The 21910-nt window shown below is 34.9% G+C and overlaps 1 protein-coding gene across 1 annotated transcript in view; it reads right to left on the bottom strand.

Annotated features, from left to right (window-relative positions):
* The window catches only part of LOC111417862 (aryl hydrocarbon receptor spineless), an 89893-nt gene that overhangs the window by 30053 nt on the left and 37930 nt on the right, over positions 1-21910 (bottom strand). Inside the window, exon 2 of the mRNA XM_023050255.2 lies at positions 6810-7000. Coding sequence (XP_022906023.1) covers positions 6810-7000 — 191 coding nt within the window. The remainder of the gene's footprint in view (positions 1-6809; positions 7001-21910) is intronic.

The raw sequence follows: 21910 nt of genomic DNA, 5'->3' as shown, positions 1-21910 counted from the left end.
ATGCCGACCAACAACGATGGAATGTAACCAAAAGAAGGATTCATGACGAAATTGGCGCATCAGATAAGCTAATTAAGTGAAAGTTGTGTTGTAATGGGATCAGATATCAAAATCGATTTATTTTTAACACAAAAAGAATTAATTTTTTGAACCCACAAAATCGATCCAATTTCTAAACCCTCCCCCCGAAAACTGCCCCATAAGACGAAAGAAAAAAAATGCGGCCCAATAAAAAAGTTACGACCTCGTAAATAACGAGCGGGCTCAGCCGGCGCAGGCCGGGGTTATAATACATAAATTAGCCGCCGTCAGGGGGCGCCTACGCCATCCAAACCCCCGATCTCCAACCCCCGTCGACGTAATCAACCCTACGAGGAGGGCTCCCTTCCGCGAATTGCGCTGCCGCCCTCCTTCGGACGACTTCCGCTTTTTCGACGTTATTAATGCGCAAATGAAGGAATGCGTCGGGGCCGCAGAAGAAGGGTGGCCTTCACACCACCCCGCATTTACGTCCGTCGATTTATTATCGCACCGAATGTTGGCCGATCGCGCGTAAAACCGGGGTCGTGTTTTATTAGCATAATCACTGGGGTTGGTTCTATATCTTGGTTGTACTAGATCGAATTGCTCAGTCGAGTGGGGTTATTTTATTATTTCAACCTCGCTGGGGAGATTATTTGACGTCCCCTTTTTTGGCTGTGATTTGACGGTGTTCTTATTGGATGAGAGCAATAGGGGAGGATAAGTGCCATTTTGTAATACTTATTTGGTCCACACTCAACTAATTCCTTTTCCTAGAATTCATTTTGGCACAGATTTTAAATGAATAAAAATATTTATTTATGTTCTTTTTTTGTTTTCCCATAAAATCCATTCAACAACGATGAGAACCTCAGTTTCACAAGGTACCTATGTTTTCGATGTAAGTACACCTAGACATAATATATAATTTGACTATTGTCCATTTTTTGCAACCTGTTTTTTTTCCACATTTCTGGAACAATCTCTTCTGTCTTTGTTCCAGAGCGAAAATTGTTCAGTATTACTTCTATCTCTACAATTTCTGCTGAAGCTATAATTACCACATCAGCTCACCGAACACTCTCGACTATCACTCTAGAATTAGAGCTTTAATATATAGAACAGTATACTTTGATTGATATTTGACAATTAGATTGAAAGTTCAAATCCTGCCGTCTTTGTAGCTCCTTGTACAATAGAAAAGCGTTAACTACAGGAACCAAGAAAACTTCTGTGAAAAAATACTAAAAAAAACGTCATAAAAATTCAAAAACATTGAAAAGTCATGGAAATCATCAATAATGAAGATCATGATGATTGAATGCGGTTCAGTATGGTTAACGTAGATCGACTTCAATATGACAATGCTAGTTTGCATAAGATATCACTATATAGTATATCTATATTTCTAGTTCTAGTATTGCTACTAGAACTAACACTAGACCGAGAACTAGAAACATTCGGATTTAGCCGCACGTCTCTCAATACGGCTAAACCCGAATGATTCTAGTTCTAGGTCTAGTGTTAGTTCTAGTTTTAGTGCAATAAAAATATACTACATAGTGATATCTTATGCAAACTAGCGCTAGCTACCACAGTTACTAGAACTAACATTAGACTTAGAACTAGAAACATTCGGGTTTAGCCGCACGTCTCTCAAGACGGCTAAACACGAATGATTCTAGTTCTAGATCTAGCGTTAGTTCTAGTTTTAGTGCAATAAACATATACTACATAGTGATATCTTATGCAAACTAGCACTAGCTACCACTGTCACTAGAACTAATATTAGACCTAGAACTAGAAACATTCGGGTTTAGCTGCACGTCTCTCAAGATGGCTAAACCCGAATGATTCTAATTCTAGGTCTTGTGTTAGTTTTAGTGATAGTACTAGTGTAAAACTAGAACTAACACTAGACCGAGAACTGGAAACATTCGGATTTAGCCGCACGTCTTTCAAGACGGCTAAACCCGAATGATTCTAGTTTTAGGTCTAGTGTTAGTTCTAATTTTAGTGCAATAAAAATATGCAACATAGTGATATCTTATGCTAATTAGCGCTAGCTACCACTGTTACTAGAACTAACATTAGACTTATAACTAGAAACATTAGAAAAAAATACTAAAAAGCTCCTGTGAAAGTCATTGAATGCGGTTCAGTATGGTTAACGTGGATCGATTTCAAGTATTCAATGATTGCTGTACAGCGTTACTCCTATTTATATTGGTAATTTTTGTTTCTACGACTGTAAAGTTTTACCCTGGCGTCTTGCAGTGTCTAATGAGCTACAGCATCTTTATCTTTTTATCTGCCACAGTTCTTACACATATTCATAGTCAAAAACAGATTCTTGCGCAACACTCTACGTCATCTTTCTGGGTTTTAGGTTTTCGAAGTAATTTGGCAACCTATTTGTGAAACAGCTCGTAATTCAATCTGGTTTAGATAGTTTGCAGTGGAACAATTTGAGTGGAACAACAATGAAGGAAGATTTTTCCAGCATGCAAGGTTGAAAACATACTTTTATTTATATTTAGTTGTTTTATCACAACCAAAAATCTTAGATGGATAAGGAGTACTTTTGTCAAAACATAATCTATATGAAAATTTGTAGACTGTAAAGTTTTGTTCTGGCGTCTTGCAGTGTTTGGTGAGCTATAGTATCTTTATCTTTTTAACTGACAAAGTTCTTATACATATTCGGGGCCAAAAACAGACTCTTGTGCAATTCAAAAATCATCTTTCTGCGTTTTGGGTTTTCGAAAGGGAAGTAATTTGGCAACTTATTTATGAAATAGCTGCTAATTTAATCTGCTTTAGATAGTCTGGAGTGGAACAACAATAAAGATAGATTTTTTTCCAGCAGGCAGGGTTGAAAACATTTCTTTTAATTTAGTCTCTTTTGGTGTTAAAATAGCTTATCCAATGGAGGAGCGATAACACTGGTCTACAGTGGTTTTGTTGCCCTAGATATAAGATTGATTTTGGATATATTTGTGCTCACAATTCATGAAACTATCAATGACTTTGTAAGATTTGCTCTCGTTTTTTTTTAAATCTTTATTTTCATTTTACATTACAAAAATCGGAAAACAAGAAACAAAATAACAGATATATTTATAATGTCAGTTTTGTTTTGAAAAATTAGGGTACATTGATGTAAATAGAGAGGAAAATGTCGGAAACATATGTTATATTTCCATAAAACACCTTTTATGAGACCTTTTATTAATCTCTATTCACCAGAGTACCAGTCAAAGATGCCGTGGATGGTCTTTGTCAGAAATTCATCTCGGAGGGTTTGTCTAAGTATGTCCCAGGACTAGTGGAGTACTGCCTATCGTCGACATATTTCAGCTGGAAGGGGGAATTCTATGAACAATGCGAAGGGGCAACCATAGGATCACCTCTGTCTCCTGTTATTATTTATCTCCCATGATAAAATTTACCATGGAAATAGATACTACAAAACATTCTTGGATGTGTTAGTCACTAGGAAGACAGATGGGGACATGGAACTGGGAGTATATCGAAAGAAGACGTATACGAATAGGTACCTGCATCCTTCATCCCACCACCACCCACAACAGAAGAGGTCCGTGATTCAAGCATTATTCCAGCGAGCAGAGAGTATATGCGATAAAGAGAACCTAAGAATAGAAGAAAGATTCCTAGAAGATGTGTTGCAGAAGAACGGCTATATGAGAGAGATATCCGACGAGCCACCAAACCACGCTAACAGAAGGATGACTCGGTAAGTACGACACCAGCCGGTTTTATCTGCCTTCCTTATGTTTCAGGTGTGACGGAGCGAATTGCGAGGCGTCTGAAGAAGAATGATATCGTGGTACAATACGGTATAACGGATCAATCACATTTTCCAGCATTTCAAGATAAATTTCGCCATTTAAATTACCAATCCAGTTCCAGGTCCAATTATGTGGTCTCCCAAAATTCCTACCCAAACGTTTAGCTTTTCCAGATGTTGAGTGTGAGCTTCTCGAAATACATGAGGATTTGTATCGCTCCAAATTCTACAGTTATGCCGGTTAACCTCTCCATTAAGTGAAAAAGTGCATTCGTCAGAAAAGCAAACGTTGTACAAGAAATTTGGGTTATTGTTGATACGCTCGGCCATAATTTCGCAAAACTCTTGCCTTCGATCCAAATCATCATCATTTAATTCGTGAATTAATTTAAATTTGTACGGATGGAACTTGTGTTTATGTAAAATTCTGAAAACGTTAGATTGCTAATACCGGAAGCTGCAGAAAGTTGTCGTACAGATTGCGTGTTTGGCATAAGTTGGACATGTCCCAAGACCGCCACCGCTGCTCTTTCATCATTCACAATTCCAATGGGTGCCCTTCTTTATCCATTACTGAACCCGTCTCAACAAATTTTGAAATCAATTCCATTACGTACTTATGGCGAACACTACGTTCAGGATGGCTTTGGTTAAATATCCTTGCAGTTGCTCGGGCACAATTTTGATTTTGGTAATAGAGGCTAACCAGCTGAACACATTCTTGCAATGTGTACACCATACTTATTTTTAAAATTTTAAACAAATCAGCAAAGTAGTAACTCAACAGATTGATTTAAACGTATCATAACCACATAAACACCTTCTAAGAACAAACAATGAAGGCAACATATGGAAATGTTTTGATTTTTTTTTTATTTTTTAGTTTGAGAGAATTTATTATTGTATGGAAGTCAATGGAGGACAATTTGAACATTTGATTTAAAAACGCAGATTTGATTTTTTGATTGTGATAAATAAAACATCATAAAACAATTCAATTTTTTTATTTATAACCAAAATATTCAAGGTTGCTCATTTGAGCTAAAAAATTGATTTTTGGCGAAAACGGTTCATCAAATTTACGTTTTTCATACACCGTTGTAAAGAGGCTTCCAAGACCTTTCAAATGAAGTATCACTCAACCTCTCTCCCCTATTCAATTTTGAGGGATTGAAGCTCGTTCAAGCCTCAAATGACGTCAAAAGATGTCCCCCAAACAAAATCATTTGACGGGTTTCGGGAAACTTCTCTAATCACTATAGGATAAGAAATATACGGGGTGGCTCGTACGAGATGGAACACCCTGTATGTATACTTGTTATATGTAAGTATGCTTCTTATTGTGTATTTTAAGTTTTAACTTTTGAAAATTTTTTTTTGCGCGTATAATCGGCTTGATTTCATTTAAATTATTTTATTTTTCAATTTTTGTCTTATTATTTTGCTGAGGGTCATTGAAAAAGAGTGTGACAAAGGGGCCTTGGTCACTTGGTCGATCTGACATGACCCTCTTTAATCGGAACTGCCTTTTTATAATTTTATTATTATTTTTTCTATTGTACATATATCTTATCCGATTAATAAACGTTATTATTATTATTATAATTGTTCAAAATATAAGATATGTAAAAATCATAAAAAACAAGAGCACATTCAGTACCTTCATGAATATATTCGTAATCTGGGTACTTGAAAACACAAATTTGCAAAGATATCCACAAAAAAAATTTTGTTGTTGTAAAGCTGTGTAATCTTTATAGCTATGAAGCTCACAAATACATACACTTAGTTGTTTTATACCTTTAATTTAAAGATTGTCATCGCTTAATGAGTTGCCTTAAATAACTGATTACAATTTTTTCATAAAAAATTAAAGCTAACGTTTTTACAAACTACTTGTAAGTCGTCGAGTGGCATCTGTCCTCGCAAAAGAGATGGAGAAGAATATAAGAAAACCGTCAGAAGGCCCAATTAGCGGTAATTACGGCTTACAGCGAGCTTGGCACCGGGCGCATATATTTATTATATTATAAAGCCGCGCCAAAGCACCTCATTCGTTTTCATTCATCTTCGCCGACGACCACGTCGCATTATTAATACCCGACGTGTGCGCCAAATTCATTAAACGCCGACCCCTTTTTTGACTGATAGAGCAGCTGCCCACGATTATCGCCTTCAAGTTAAAAAAAAATAACAATAATTTCGCCTTATATAAAATTCGTAATTGAATTGTTTATCGGACGAAAACATGTCGGTTTTATAATATTTCCTACATCATCATTCAACAATCATTTCCGGCCATTAAGATGAGAGGAAGTGTACGAGAGGAAGATTACCCTTGAAAATCCGGGAAACTTGGTCTATTAAAGTATTATTGAACCCCCTTATGTTGTTGTTGGTTGTTGGGTGGTTAATGAAACGAGAAAACCATGAATGGTCACGGCTATTACTTTACAATGAAAACGGCACGCGTCGTGTCACCCCTATTTTAGTATTGCACCAACAGCGCATTTAGTTTCTCATTTAACTACAATAGAAATGAAAAGAAAAGAGAAGCAGAAATACAAGTAGGAGGAAAAAGTTCATCGATGAGAGACGAATGTTTGGTGAAATGGAGAGGATATTAACTAACTCGTAGGGATGGGGTCAAGAGAGTTCGGAAACGGATAGGGCCCCGAGTATAAATTATGGACGTTCGTTATAGAAGGTGGGTTGCTGTTGGGGTGGAGCGACGGCAACGAACTCGCTGGGACCTGCAACAGCTGGGACCCCAGGTGAAAATAATGAAATCAACCGGGCGAAACAATGAACACAAGGCGTTTTCTGCAGCGCTATCTGTTCAACCCCCTGGTTTTTTCTCCTCGTTTCCTATCTGGCTGCGCACGATTAGACAAGCCAAAAAGATTTTTCTATTCTTTACTAATTGAGATGTCAACATGTACACTTAATTAAATAGAAGAAAATTAAAAATAATTACCTTGGAAGTAGCTTTTGGTGCGTAAATAACTAACTGACAGCCTCAAAATGGACAATCTATCCAATTTCGATAAAATGTTCTGTTCGAATGGTAACAAACTGGCCAACGTATCCAATTCAGCGTTGAGTCGTTCCCTGTGCCTTTTACTCGGATTGCTTTTCGTGACACCATCCTTTGGAGTAGGCTTTAAACTGCAAGAAAATAACAAGAAAGAAAAGTAGTACAAAAAAAACCTCTTTTAAAGAGAGTTGTTCGCGTTTTAAAACGTACACGCGATTATCGCCTTTGAAGTAGTTAATGGGCAAAGTCTATTTCCTCGAATAAGAAATTCGTTTCTATTTTCAATTCATTTTATTTATTTTTTCTGTTTTCCTTTTGGTCTATTTTGTTTTTTTATTTGTTTGGTCGCGGACGAAAAGTGGAAATTAATTATCTCCGCGATATTTACGACTTTGGGGGGCCATTAGCATCCGGTCGTGTCTGGGCGATTAATCACCCGAAGAAAGGAAAAGTAATTGTTTATTCGGTGTGCGAAAAGAAAACCTCTTAAATTGGAAAAGTCGCTCTCTTACGTAAAGAAAATTAATTATTTTTTTACGTTTCACCGGTTTGGATAATGTTTCTAAAAACTAATTGGCTACGGGACAATAGAAAACGAAAATGATATGTCATTTCGGTCGGTCGACTAAATTACTCGATAACTTTTTGAATTGACATGTTTTCAAGGACAAAAATATAATTGAATTTACGTTTATTTTAAGAATTAATTCATTTTCACGGTAAGTTAATATTTTAATAATTAAATTACAGTAAATTACTCTCCTGATGATGAATATAATATTAGAAACCGGTACCGAGATAATTTGCCTTGTGAGCTGGTGCAATCTTTTTGTAAGGTTTAAGCTGCGAGGTCACATCAGCCTTAAAATTGCTGATAATTTGGCAACGTAGTGGTATTCGTTTGGAATACCTTGAAAACAAAGCAAGTTTGTTTTGAGTACATTTCAAAGTTATCAACATTTTTCATATTTTTGCAGAAAGTTTCCTTCATAACTTCCTTTCTTGCTGATTGATTCAAAAAGGAAAACTCTAAAATCATCTCATTAAAATTAAGTACGTCTAGATATTTCATGACGTATGTTTTTTTACAGCTTTCAGAGTTTTCAATATACTTGCATTCTTCTAATTGTGTCATTTTGAATCCTTCTTTGACACTTTCTGGGCAAATCCAAGTCTTACCATTTTGGTGTTATCTTCTCTGCCTTTTAATGTAAATGTCTAACGTAGGATTTAGCTATCAGATATGTATACAACAATCTACCGCCGAATAACAAATAAAACTAGACTAATACTAGCACGAAAATTAATACTAGACCTAGAACTAGGAACATTCCGTTTAGCCGTACCTCTCTTAGGACGGCTGGTAGGTAGCGCTGATTAACATAAAATGTTGCATATTTTTATTGAACTAAAACGACGGCTGTAGTTCTACTTTTACACTAGCACTATCACTCTAACTAACACAAGACCTAGAACTAGAATCATTCGGGTTTAGCCGTCTTGAGAGACGTGCGGCTAAATCCGAATGATTCTAGTTCTAGGTATAGTGTTAGTTCTACATAGTAATAATTCATTCGGGTTTAGCCGTCTTGAGAGACGTTAGGCTAAATCCAAATATTTCTAGTTCTTGGTCTAATGTTAGTTCTAGTAACAGTGCAAGTGTAAAATTAGAACTAACACTATACCTAGAACTAGAATCATTCGGGTTTAGCCGTCTTGAGAGACGTGCGGCTAAATCCGAATGTTTCTAGTTCTTGGTCTAACGTTAGTTCTAGTGACAGTGCAAGTGTAAAATTAGAACTAACACTATACCTAGAACTAGAATCATTCGGGTTTAGCCCTCTTTAGAGACGTGCGGCTAAACCCAAATGATTCTAGTTCTAGATATAGTGTTAGTTCTACATAGTAATAATTCAATCGGATTTAGCCGTCTTGGGAGACATTCGGCTAAATCCGAATGTTTCTAGTTCTTGGTCTAATGTTAGTTCTAGTAACAGTACAAGTGTAAAACTAGAACTACACTATACCTAGAACTAGAATCATTCGGGTTTAGCCGTCTTGAGAGACGTGCGGCTAAATCCGAATGTTTCTAGTTCTTGGTCTAATGTTAGTTCTAGTGACAGTGCAAGTGTAAAATTAGAACTAACACTATACCTAGAACTAGAATCATTCGGGTTTAGCCGTCTTTAGAGACGTGCGGCTAAACCCAAATGATTCTAGTTCTAGATATTGTGTTAGTTCTACATAGTAATAATTCATTCGGGTTTAGCCGTCTTGAGAGACGTTCGGCTAAATCCAAATATTTCTAGTTCTTGGTCTAATGTTAGTTCTAGTAACAGTACAAGTGTAAAACTAGAACTACACTATACCTAGAACTAGAATCATTCGGGTTTAGCCGTCTTGAGAGACGTGCGGCTAAATCCGAATGTTTCTAGTTCTTGGTCTAATGTTAGTTCTAGTGACAGTGCAAGTGTAAAATTAGAACTAACACTATACCTAGAACTAGAATCATTCGGGTTTAGCCGTCTTTAGAGACGTGCGGCTAAACCCAAATGATTCTAGTTCTAGATATAGTGTTAGTTCTACATAGTAATAATTCATTCGGATTTAGCCGTCTTGGGAGACATTCGGCTAAATCCGAATGTTTCTAGTTCTTGCTCTAATGTTAGTTCTAGTAACAGTACAAGTGTAAAACTTGAACTAACACTATACCTAGAACTAGAATCATTCGAGTTTAGCCGTCTTTAGAGACGTACAGCTAAACCCAAATGATTCTAGTTCTAGGTATAGTGTTAGTTCTACATAGTAATAATTAATTCGGGTTTAGCCGTCTTGAGAGACGTTCGGCTAAATCCAAATATTTCTAGTTCTTGGTCTAATGTTAGTTCTAGTGACAGTTCAAGTGTAAAACTAGAACTAACACTATACCTAGAACTAGAATCATTCGGGTTTAGCCGTCTTTAGAGACGTGCGGCTAAACCCAAATGATTCTAGTTATAGCTCTAGTGTTAGTTCTAGTTTTAATTGTTATTCGCTAAATTCTTGTATATTTTTACTGAAGTACATAAATGTAACCGGTAACTCAGTGATGTCTGAAACTTCAGAGTTCAAGACAAGTCAACCCAGAAAATAGTTTAAATAAAATACCTGAATTTATTTGATTTTTATTAGAAAACGTAGATTTTCTCAAGAATCAGAAATTACAGCGTTCTAGAACTACCCTAGAACTGCCTCTTGCTCACAGCTAAAAATCTTAGATGGATGAAAGGAAAAATACAATAATTTGAAATTCTAGGAACATTATATCAGCTGCTTTATGGGTTCCTCTTTCTATTTCCCATAACTTCCCGCATATTCCCAGTCTGATATTGTAAAGTTAGTAATGGTGGCAAGAAAAATCAGCTTAAGCGACCACCAATAAATTTTATACCAGCCAAGACAAAGCATCAACAACCCAACCCAACTAAATCCAACACAACCCAATCCAACCCAAGTTCTTTTACAATCTGGATTGCTGAAGGAGCTTTTCTCCTAATCTAATTATAAATAAAAGGGAGGTCATAAACGACTTATTATAATCTTGTCAAATTAACTGGAATTTCAACTTGCGCGCTGATTGGAATCATAATGAGATTGCCGAATCATGCAATTTCAATCCAAATATGATTGGTGGTTCATCAGTATACAAAATTTATCATTAGGGGAGACCGGAGATAGATTGGACACAGGGATATAATGATAGCTTAATATTTCGCGCACTGTTGCAGTTAAACGTTTAAAATTTTCACAAAAGATAGCTCTACTGACATGCTTTATAGTGTACATTCTTATTTGGGAAAGTTACTCCTTTTTATTCCATATCAAAGTTATAGTTATTGCTAACATCAAAATCCTTTTACGAATTTTTATGTTATCAGAGGCAACATGGGGATAGATTGGATACCTGTCCAAAGTATCTCCATACGCTGCAATTTTGCACAAAGGGTAATATTTACCAAAGATTACGAAACTAAACTTGTGGAATATTTGTTGCAATGTAGTAACATGTTTTATGGTTTAACACCAAAAGCCGTGAGACGACTAGCATTTGAATATGCTCAAAAAAATTCTTTGAAAATGCCCGAGACATGGGCTATAAATAAAAATGCAGATGAAAATTGGTTTTCAGGGTTTATGAAGATCATTATACATTAGAACTCCTGCGTCTACAATATTAGCTTCAATCTAGAAAAATTTACAATCTGGATGAGATTGGTTCTAGTATTAAGAAACAAACTTTATCTCATAGAGTGTGTTTTTTCCAGACCGATGTCACCAGGGTTCAGAAAATAATCGGCAAAAAAGGTCAGTATCAAATAGGACAAGTAACCTCAAGAGAACGTGGACTAATAACCCAAGGGAGAATAATAGGTGTCAATGGCATAGCTCTACCACCTGTGTGGGTCTTTCCTAGACAAAGATTTGACTAAAAAAGAATGAAAATGACATATAAGTTAGGTTGATTGTAAATTTTAAACACTCGTTGTTCCATAGAAAAGGAAATGCTCCTTATAGTGGATAACCATGAATCCCATTTATCAGTTGAAGCACTTACAGCCACATACTTCAAATCAATTACAACCCCTGGATCGCACAGTATTCGGATTATTTAAAACGTTTTTTAATCAGGGTGCAAATTCTTGGATGTTATCCCATCCAGGTTAAATGCTAACACTTTATGATCTCCCCGTAATCTGCTGTATGGCATGAGATCGAGCAGCAACTCCTACAAATATAAAATCTGGTTTCAAATGCACCGGTATTTCATCTTCTAAAAACTGATGAACAAAATATAAATGATGAAAATCTTTCAGCAACAAGCTCAACACCTTCAACCAGTATAACATCTCAAGTTACACCACATTTGTCTCCCCTGAAGATATTCGTCCATTTCCCAAAGCAGGTGAAAGAAAAACCATAAGACGTGGACCTCAAAAAATGAAAAGTATTATCGCCACTGACACGCCCGAAAAAAATGAAATAGCTAATAGAAAAGAGAAGAAGTTGCGTAAGATATTAAAACCAAAAGTCGAAGAGGCAAAAATGCGAATTGTTGATAATGAGGTGCCAAGGAAGAAAGATTTTGAAAAAGATAAAGCAACGGGGAAAGTTTTAGATGATAAATTCTTCAAATGAATCTGAGGACGATAGAGAAATCATTGACGTGGGTAATTTTATCATCCTTTTATCTTCCTATATCGGCAAATGATAGATCATCGAATCCATCTCCACCAAATTGTATGTGCCAGCGTTGGGATGTCAGTAAAAGCAGCGTTATTATGGATGACAGGATCATGATCTTTGCTTTTGATATCTACATTCTGGTCAAATATTTCTCCAACATGGTTGATGGTTTTAAGTCAGCTAACGGTAACACAACTTGATTAATGCAGTCCATAATAGAGAAAAATTTCCACATATCAATGACTGTAAAATCCTCATTATGGTCTAGTTTGTCTAACACATATTGGAATGAACTAGATCCCATGGTCTAGTGGTTGTATTAAGGATGTAGTGTTCGGAAGAAAGCAAAATTACACATTTGGGTGCTCCAAGAACTTTAAATTCTAGACATTTTGCATTTATTTAGCGTCTAACTTCTGGGATGAAGTATTTCTGGAACGATTTTGTAAAGATTCCACTGGTCATCCAGGCCTTTTTGTTTGCTATCCAGTGAATTGGCAATTTATTGAAATCTACGCCTTTCATCGAGCATGGTCTTAAAGCACGATTTACTAGTAGTGGTTTTAACATATGTTTTCCTGAAGCATTGGAACAAAAGTTTTCTAAGTTTTTCAGGAAATTCTTCGGCAACCAATTCATCTACGGACGCATTTAAGAAAACTTGTCATCCAACCTGTACTTGCAGCAAATTTAGGTTGTATTCTTTAATACCTTTATAGATTATGGATGATAGCAATTCCATCTATTGATTTTTTTTGTGATTTATCTTCAATCCACATTACCAAAGCTTTTTCCATCTTCGAGCACCATGATTTAGCACTTATTTTCGTTCCAGAACATACCGATTTTTTGATCGTAGTTTCATTTTTCTTAATCATTCTTATGGTAGCTTCATGAATACCAAAATGATTTCCTTAAATTAAATCAAATTTGTGTAAAAAGAGAATTAGGTTAAATATTATTAGAAATATTTTTAATTATAATAATTTTTAATTTTTGGTATAAGAGCAGGTGGAAGATTTCTTTCTTTTCCTCCTTGCGGAAGAAATTAACTCGAAATCGGCGTCGACTTTTATTAATTGCAAGTTATAAATATTCTTAAATATTGGCACTTTAATAGCTGACTTAAAAAAAACAGATGTCCGAATCGACCATTTGCATTATAAAAACTTCGTTTTTAACATTAAACCCAACGGATATATTAACGTTCATCGCGTTTATAGTATTTTTTTTGATATATATTTTTTTTATTAAAGCAGGTGATTATTTTGCGCAACACAATGAATAAATAAAAACAATCCTTTTTGAAAATAATTCGTTTCAAAAAGAAACCCCTATAAGAAAAATGATCTTGGTTTTCTGTTTGGACGTGCATCGTGTGTAGTGATTATAACTGTATCTCGGGACAGAAACCCGCAATTAGAGTCGAAGAAATGTTCTGACGTTTGTTCACAAAACAGACCCCAGAAGAAGACGAGACCGTAACGGAAAGAAAAAAAAATCAAGACGAACGTAACATTTTCGAGTTGGATTTCCACAAATCCTCGCTTTGATATTCATGTGAACATGACAATCACCGTATTCGCATATACGCCACACTATATTATTTGTTTGCCAACTAAGGTTTCACTTTCCGTTTCATTAAGGTAATCCAGGTGCGTTGTTGTGTGCATCTCTCATTGTTTTGATATTTTTTTCTTTTAAAAGGAAATCCCATTGAAAAATTATTTTGTATATTGAGATAGTTTTGTTGCAACGCCCTACATATTATACTCATTAATTGGATCGCGTTGAGACAAATGAACAATGTTGAGAAATTTCATCTCTCTAAAAATATAAAACTTCTCAAAATAGGCAGGCCCAAACTATCGAAAATTGTTTGGTGTCTCTCTATTTCTATCACAGAACGTTGATGAGAGCTATCACAAGCACAGAATCCGCTTGGTCAGTCGTTTTACGATTATACAGGATGTTTCTGTAAGTCGTGGCATAAATTTAAACACAAATATTCGAGTCAAAATGATGTTTCGTGTAAAAATTTTTGAAGAAAATTATCTACAGTTTGATTTTGTACTTTTCAACTGGTTTCTATTTTATATAATAAAAAAATTCTACAGGTGTCCAGCAACGATTGTACAATACGCATCAGCGTATTCTCTGATCGAAAATAGATAAAAAGAAGTCTAATAAACACAGGTCTGAAAATGGACCATTTCGAGATATTCAAAGTTTTAGATTAATAAGTTGACCTATTGTTAATATCATTAAGGGCCGGTTTATCAATGTCAAGTTAAATCTGTTAGATAAGCAACTCATGGATAAACTTGCTTAACAGATAACCTCAGTGAACCGTTTATCCAGCAACTTACTACCCGACAGGCAGCAACCTACAAGATAGAACATAGATGGTACCCCTGAGTGTTAATATTAGAAACGGAAATGAAACGTAATTGGTGAAATTTGAATAATTGACATTAGTTTGTGAAGTTGATATAAACAGCTGATGTCGCTGATGTTTTGGAGGTTATCATTCCCGTGTGCTTTCGGTATTGTGCTTTGTTTTCGAAAACCGCTTTTATAATGGAATTCCTACACGAATATTTACTAGACAGCGATAAAGATGAGGATATTGTCCAACTCTTAAATAATAAACGACGACCATATATTATAAAAGAAAGACAAAAGTCAAAACCACTTTGAGGAGTTGGACGACCACGTTTTTTTGTTAGATTTCGGTTAAAAAAGGACACAGTTTTGTCAATCTTAGTTAAAATTAAGACGAGATTATACTATATTAGATTATAGATTATATTATTATTATTTTTTTAAATTACTAGATTATTATTTATTATCTATAACATTTTTATATTCGTTTGCCAAATCCATCAGCAAGTTCTTTTCTGCTGTACTAAAATTTGATGATCATTTCTTTCTCTTGCTTATCCATCACCACAATTATAAGCTTAATTTATTTTTGACGTTATATTTTGATTTCATTGTCATTTCCTTTCACCAAGCAACCAAACTTGTGCTCACATTTTTTTGACAATATCTAATAGGTAAACCCTTAACCAGTACTTCAATCTGGTGGGTATCCAAATGTCATATTTATCTATAAGATTACCCTAAACTACGGGTGGATAAACGATTCGTCGACGTTATCTATCAGCTACAATTTTAATTGACAGATAAATCGTCTTAACTAGATATTGATAAACCGGCCCTAATTGTAACGATTTTGATGCAGTAATTATATGATTACCATGGTTACGATGGTTAAGATAAAATTTAATTAATACAGTTCATTAATAATTTAACAAAACAAGTAACAAAGACTGTCCCTGTGTGTTTTTCGAAGAAAATCGTTCAACCAGCATAAAAACAACGAATATTTAACAAATTGGAAAAGATTCATGTCATAATTTGTTTTACTGTGTCAAATGCATTACTAATTTTATTTTTCAAATCCTGCACAATTTGAACGTCTTCAGAATAAACTATTTGTTTTAAATGTCCCAAAACCAAAAATCTAACGGATGGTGAACGAGGTGACCACGGGATAAGACCTCCTCGGCCAATCCACTTATTGTCAAATCTGTTATTTAAGTATGCTCGAGTAGCACGTGCATAATGTGCTGGTGCTCCATCATGCATAAAGTAGCAATCTTGTAGAATTTGTTGAGATAATTCATCAAATGCCTCCGTAAGGTCATTTTGTAAAAAATGTATGTAAGCATCGGCTGTCAATCCCTTTGGAAGAAAAAATTGACCTAATAACTGATCATCTATAATTCAAGCCCATACATTAACACTGAATCGCCACTGATGATGAGTTTCTAGTATTGCATGGAGATTTTCATCATTCCAAACATGCGCATTATGAATATTAAAAATTCTGCTTTGAGTAAATGTTACTTCATCCGTAAATACAATGTTTATGGGAAAGTCGACGTTTACTACCTCTTCCTATATGGCTCACCTACAAAAAATCCCTCTTTTTCGCCATCATTTTCTGTTAGAGCTTGAATGGTGTTGTAATGATAAGGATAAAGCAACTGCTCCCTTAACATGCGGTGAACGGTTGTTTTGTTAATGTTTTCTTGTGCAGAATTTCTTCTAATGCTGGTTGAGGCCTTTTCATCAACTCTTCTCAAAACTGCTTCTTCTAATTCCACCGGCCTTGTGGATATGGTGTAACAATACACCATGTACAATACACCCTGTAGAATTTAAGTCTAACTAGTTTCGGCCCTTGGTCCTCTTCAGAGACTCTACAAATAGATTAACATTTCTCATCCTATCCATTTTACTCTCATTTTACTATCAATTATACTATAGCTCACCACACACTGCAAGACGCCAGAGCAAAACTTTACAGTCTACAAACTTTCAAATCATGTATGATGTATGATAGATTATGTTTTGGCAGAAGTACTTCTCATCCATCTAGGATCTTTGGTTGTGATCAACCGGAAGTAGGATGCGTTGGAAGTATTCTGGGAGCATATTTTAAGGTAGTTCCAAAATGCTGCAATTTCTGATTCTTGAGAAAATAAATTCTACGTTTTGTAACAAAAAACAAGTAAATTCATGTATTTTATTGCAAATATTTTCTGGGTTAACTTGACTTGAACTCTGTCTTGGACTCTTCAGTGAGAGTAAACACCAAAATGTTAAGATTTCGACTTGTCCAGAAAATGTCAAAGAAGGATTCAAAATGACACAATTAGAATAATGCAAGTATATTGATGAAGTATATTGGGATATTTAGACGTACTTAATTTTAATGACAAGATTTCATTGTGGAAGAGTGGTGGAAGAGCAACCGCTGTATGTCAGCGGCATTCAGCGGTTGAACTGCACCTTGGGATTTCCCACTTGTTTAGTATTAGTTCGTCTCGTGAAATTGTGGTATATTATGTTGTTGTATATTATTACAGGTGGGAAATAAAGGCATTATTATTATTTTCGGATTTTCCTTTTTGAATCAATCAGTAGGAAAAGAAGTTATAAAGAAAACTTTCTGCAAAATATGATAATTTTTGCTTTTTTTGCAAGGTACTCCAAACGAATACAATGAGACACAGATTAGCCAGAACTGATTATAATATTTTCAACCGTCTGACGTTGATAACTTGAATTTTTAGGCTGATGTGTCTCCGACATGACTAAATTTGAGAAACCTAATTACATAGTAAAACCTTGCTTTTTAATTTTTAATTTTGTAAATTAGTAACTAAAATTTATAAAATTAATGTTTAAAAACTTGCAAAATGAAATTAAGGACGAAGTGTTACAAGTTTATAGGTTAAAATTCAAGAACGCTCTTTTTTAACAAAAGAAATATTAAGAAACTTGGGAAAAATTCAAGAATCATCATGTGGCAAAATCGATGACCCAAAAAACACGTTAAAAGTAAAAAGAAAGTGCTGAAAAGTGACTAACACTAGATTAACTTCTGTTATAAAACTTCTATTATATGATAACTAACTTCAGGTTTAAAATCTCAACCTCAATTATGATATATTTGTAATCTTCATTAAAAATCCTTTAAAATGAGTACAAACACGACATATTTATCTTCAGTATTAATGAAGTTATGGTCAACTTCCGGTTAAGAATGACGTCAATTTTGACATATTCTGAATTTTTATGAAATGTCTTAATATTTATCACAAAAACAAAAATATAATAAAAAAATCAAAAATTAAGGTTGGTATTAATATTTAAAAATTAAATTGCTATCTTCATTGTTGCTAACTTCGGGTTTAATGTTTTTTATTCTAACTTTTTTGTTTTTTGAGGTAAGTGAGTCATCTTTGGACTCATTTTAAAGGTTTTTTAATAAAGATGACAAATATCTCAAAAATTGACGTTGATTTTATATATTTTCTTTTGTATGGTATATCATAAAACAAGGAAAAACAGATAACCCTTTAGCGCATATTTTACAATAATACCGGGTTTCCTTCCTTTTCCTTTTTCCATGGTTATCCTTTCTGCAGCATACTGCTCAATATCTTGTAGGCGCAACTTTTTTTTTCTGTTGATGGAATAAATTGGCTGTTTTGATCTTACGTGCATAGTAGTCCTTGTTTCTACGTGATGTTGCTGAACTAACTTTTCCACAAGATTTATTCTAAATTCTAAATGTGATCGCCTTCCACCATTGAGTTTATAAAGAATAAATGAATTATAAATGGATATATCTAGCAAATGAAAAAAGATTTAATTGTAAAATTTTTTCATTGTTTTCTTGTTGCTGGATAGTTATGAAGTTGCTGATCTAAATGATCAACTCCTCCCATAGTCTTATTATAATCTACCACTACTTTAGGTTTTGCAATTACATTTCCAGTTTTGTCCATTTTATCTGTATTTATTTTTTCAATGTTATGAATGGTCGATAATAGATATACGTCTTTTTTATCATACCATTTCATAACCATAATTTTTCCTCTTTGAAAAGCAATCCTTTGTTTAGTTTCTTTTTCTGGAGTTCGGATGGGAGATCTTTTCTGTTTTTTCGCATTGTTCCATATACAGGGTGTACAAAAAGTATGGAATAATGGTTCTACAGCCTAAACTTCGACTTATATTAAAAAAAGTTTTAAATAAAAGTTACTTGAAACTATTTTCCGCATATCTTGGCCTAGAAACAAAATAAAATCTTGACGGCAGTCTGAGTTACGACATGGTGAGTGTGTTTTTTAAATGGAACATCCTGTATATTTTAAGGTTTTTGGATTCTTTTTGACAAGGTGTTGCAAAATGCCATAAGGTTTTAATGCTTTAAACTGCATAGTTTTCGAGATATTGAAACTTTTATTTAAAAAGATTTGACGTAGTGACAACCAAATTATGGTGTCATTATGGAATAGATAACCTAAGCCTTGACGTCATACTGATGGGCGGAGCTTATACCGACTCCAAACATCTTCGTGAACAGGAAAATAGTGTCAAGTAACTTTTATTTAAAACTTTTTTTAATGTAAGTTTAAGTTTAGGTTGTAGAACCGTTATTCCATACTTTTTGTACACCCTGTATGTATATCTGTATTATCTGAAATAAGAAAATTAGCTAGTTCTGGAGATGTGTAGAAATTATCTGTTGTCAAACAGTAACCTTTATCTAGTAAAGGATCCAGTAAGGTCAGAACTACTTGAAAAGTAAAGGGTTTATCTTTGTATTTGTCACCTATTATTATTGTTCCTTTACCAGTGTAAATTATTGATGAATAATTTTAATTTTATGCCGAAACGAGATCGTTTCAGAGGGATATACTGTTTCCAGCCAAGACGACCTTTGTACAACATCAAACTTTCATCCACAGTGATATGTTTTTCAGGTATATATAAAGATGAACATTTTTTATATATGTGTCAAAAAGGGGCAAAATTTTTTGAAGTTTTTTATTACGATGTTGTTATGTATTGCAATGTTCGTTGTTTGAAAAATGTAAGTTGTGCTTTATTTGAGCATACCGTCTTTGTGACATAAGTCTGGGAAAAGTTGGAGTTGCAATCAATTCGTTTGAAGACCAATACATTCTTTCCTCAGGTTTGTTTATCCATGTATTTGATGAAATTCCTGGCTGCTGTTCGGCATATATATTGGTTTCATTTTCAATTATGTCCAATAAGCAATTGTCAAAAAAAAGTTTGAAATATACATCATACTCATCTTCTAAATGAAATGTACAACCAGGTGTTGCCTTGAGTGGAAATTTGTGCGGAGCTGAATTGGGTTGGTCTGCACTTATTTGAATCCAATCTGATGCAGCACTCATCATCATATCATCATCATCTTTCGAACTGTCCGTTTCCGATTCATAATCACTAAGACCATCATCTAAATCGCTTTCTAACAAATTAGTGTAATGAAAATCTTCGTCGTCAGAGCTCGACATTGTAGAACAAATATTTTTCTTATATAAATATAATAAATAATATAAATGGGTTATTCTTCGTGACAACAGAAGTGAAACAAAAACACGACCTTACACATAATTTACAAAAGGCCTATTTATTATAGGAGTTACAGATTTTTGGAAATAATAACGAAAAACTCTGTCCCGAGTAAGACTCGGGTTTGCGCGAATTCGCCGTTTTTAGTTGCCCGAGTCACACTGGGGCTTGCGCGTTAAGGGGTTAAAGCAAATGGTATTTTAGGTCTTTCGGTATTCTGCATTCTAAGATAAGTTACACCTTTACCTACCTAAAATCTCTAAGACCATCCTCCTGATAAGCTATCTAGAGGATAGTTGCCATGGTTACGGCTGTTTTAAGCGCTCTCATTGGCTAAGAACTGGATTTATCTATCGGATAAATTTATCAGCAGGTGCTAAAAGTGGGCCTAAAAACGATAAAATGTCGCTTAGTCAAGTGATGTATAACGTGGTCCAATTATTCAATCAAAACTTGATCGTTTAACATTATTTTGCTGAAAAATTGAAACACGTTGATAAATCCAACAACTTTATAGCACCTTTTACCATTCCTTTACTACATTTAAACTTGGATTGGAAAGACACCACGGAAAGACACCCGGCAGATAAACGCCGAAAATTAAATTGAGAAATAAATCGGAGTCCAACAAAACCGGGTACCTTAAATCTCTTTTCCGTTTCTTCACATCCCGTTTCGGGCCGGTTTCCCGGGCTTCGTTTAACGACCGTCGATGGCATATTTACAGTGGCGATCTTCCCGGGCAATATTTATATGCGTAAAACCGTCGTCGTCGACGCCCGATAAAAACGTTAAAAAAAACTAAAAAACAATTAGAGGTGCCCCCGGAGATCCGGGGTTCCCATCCGAGGGACCTGTCGACGTGTACGAGCTATGTACGCGACCCTATCGACAAGATAACATTAACATATTGAGTGGCGGCCTCGGAGAGGGCTCGTTAAATAGCCCCGATGTCTCAATTCGCTACTGAAACGGTAGCGATATCTGATGCGTTCGAACGCGGGCGTAAGAACTGAAAGAACAACAAGAAAAAATTAAATAAGAAGACGACGAATACGAATGCGAATAAAGGTGAAGAGACTGAAGAGGAAAGAAGAAGAAACGAAAAGTTTCGTTTTCTTGAGTACCAGCAACCGCCCACTAAAAGAATCTACCTTTAGAAAGAAGAATCGCCCTCTGGTAGAGATTTGCATAGATCCAAAGAAGAAGAGGAGTACAAGAACCGTGTGCTTATCCTTTAGCGACGGTCCCGAATCGTTATTAAACGCGCCCCCTTTCGTCTGTGCTACTGTATCATTACAAACGTTGTGGTCGGTGGATGCGTTTGGAAAAATTACGGGTTCCAAACGATACTTTTGTTAAAAAAGTTCGGTTGGTTCTGTGAATTTTCGATTTGGGTTCTCATTTAGTGGGTACTTTGAAACGAGGGATGCTTATTATGGAAATGCGATAGGTCCCCCAATTTTTTTTTAAGCAAAGAATATTTGGGATATTTCTGCGTTTGAAAGGTTCTCAATAAACTTTAAATACACTTTCTCAATTAACTCTAAAAGTGCAGAAAGATTCAGAATATAATTTGGAATTTCTTTCAGTCTGTGAGTTAATTGTGTAATTGAGCATTGCAAACCGTCGGAAACCGTTGCGTTTTCTTGCAATTATTAAAGCAATCAGATTGCGATTTAGCTAAAAAAATCATTCTTGGGATGGCATAACATTTTAGTCACATGATGAGTTATTAGTGTTTTTCGCTGGTATGTTTGACTTTTTTAATGCTATTTTTATGATGTTACATTAAAAGTTGAATCTTGAAGTCTTCAATTCGTTTTTGCAAACTTAGTATTGGATATCTT

The sequence above is a fragment of the Onthophagus taurus genome, chromosome 3 (assembly GCF_036711975.1).
Source record: "Onthophagus taurus isolate NC chromosome 3, IU_Otau_3.0, whole genome shotgun sequence".
Taxonomy (NCBI): Eukaryota; Metazoa; Arthropoda; class Insecta; order Coleoptera; family Scarabaeidae; genus Onthophagus; species Onthophagus taurus.
Note: the sequence above shows the minus strand (reverse complement) of the source record. Positions and strands in the feature narration are given on the sequence as shown.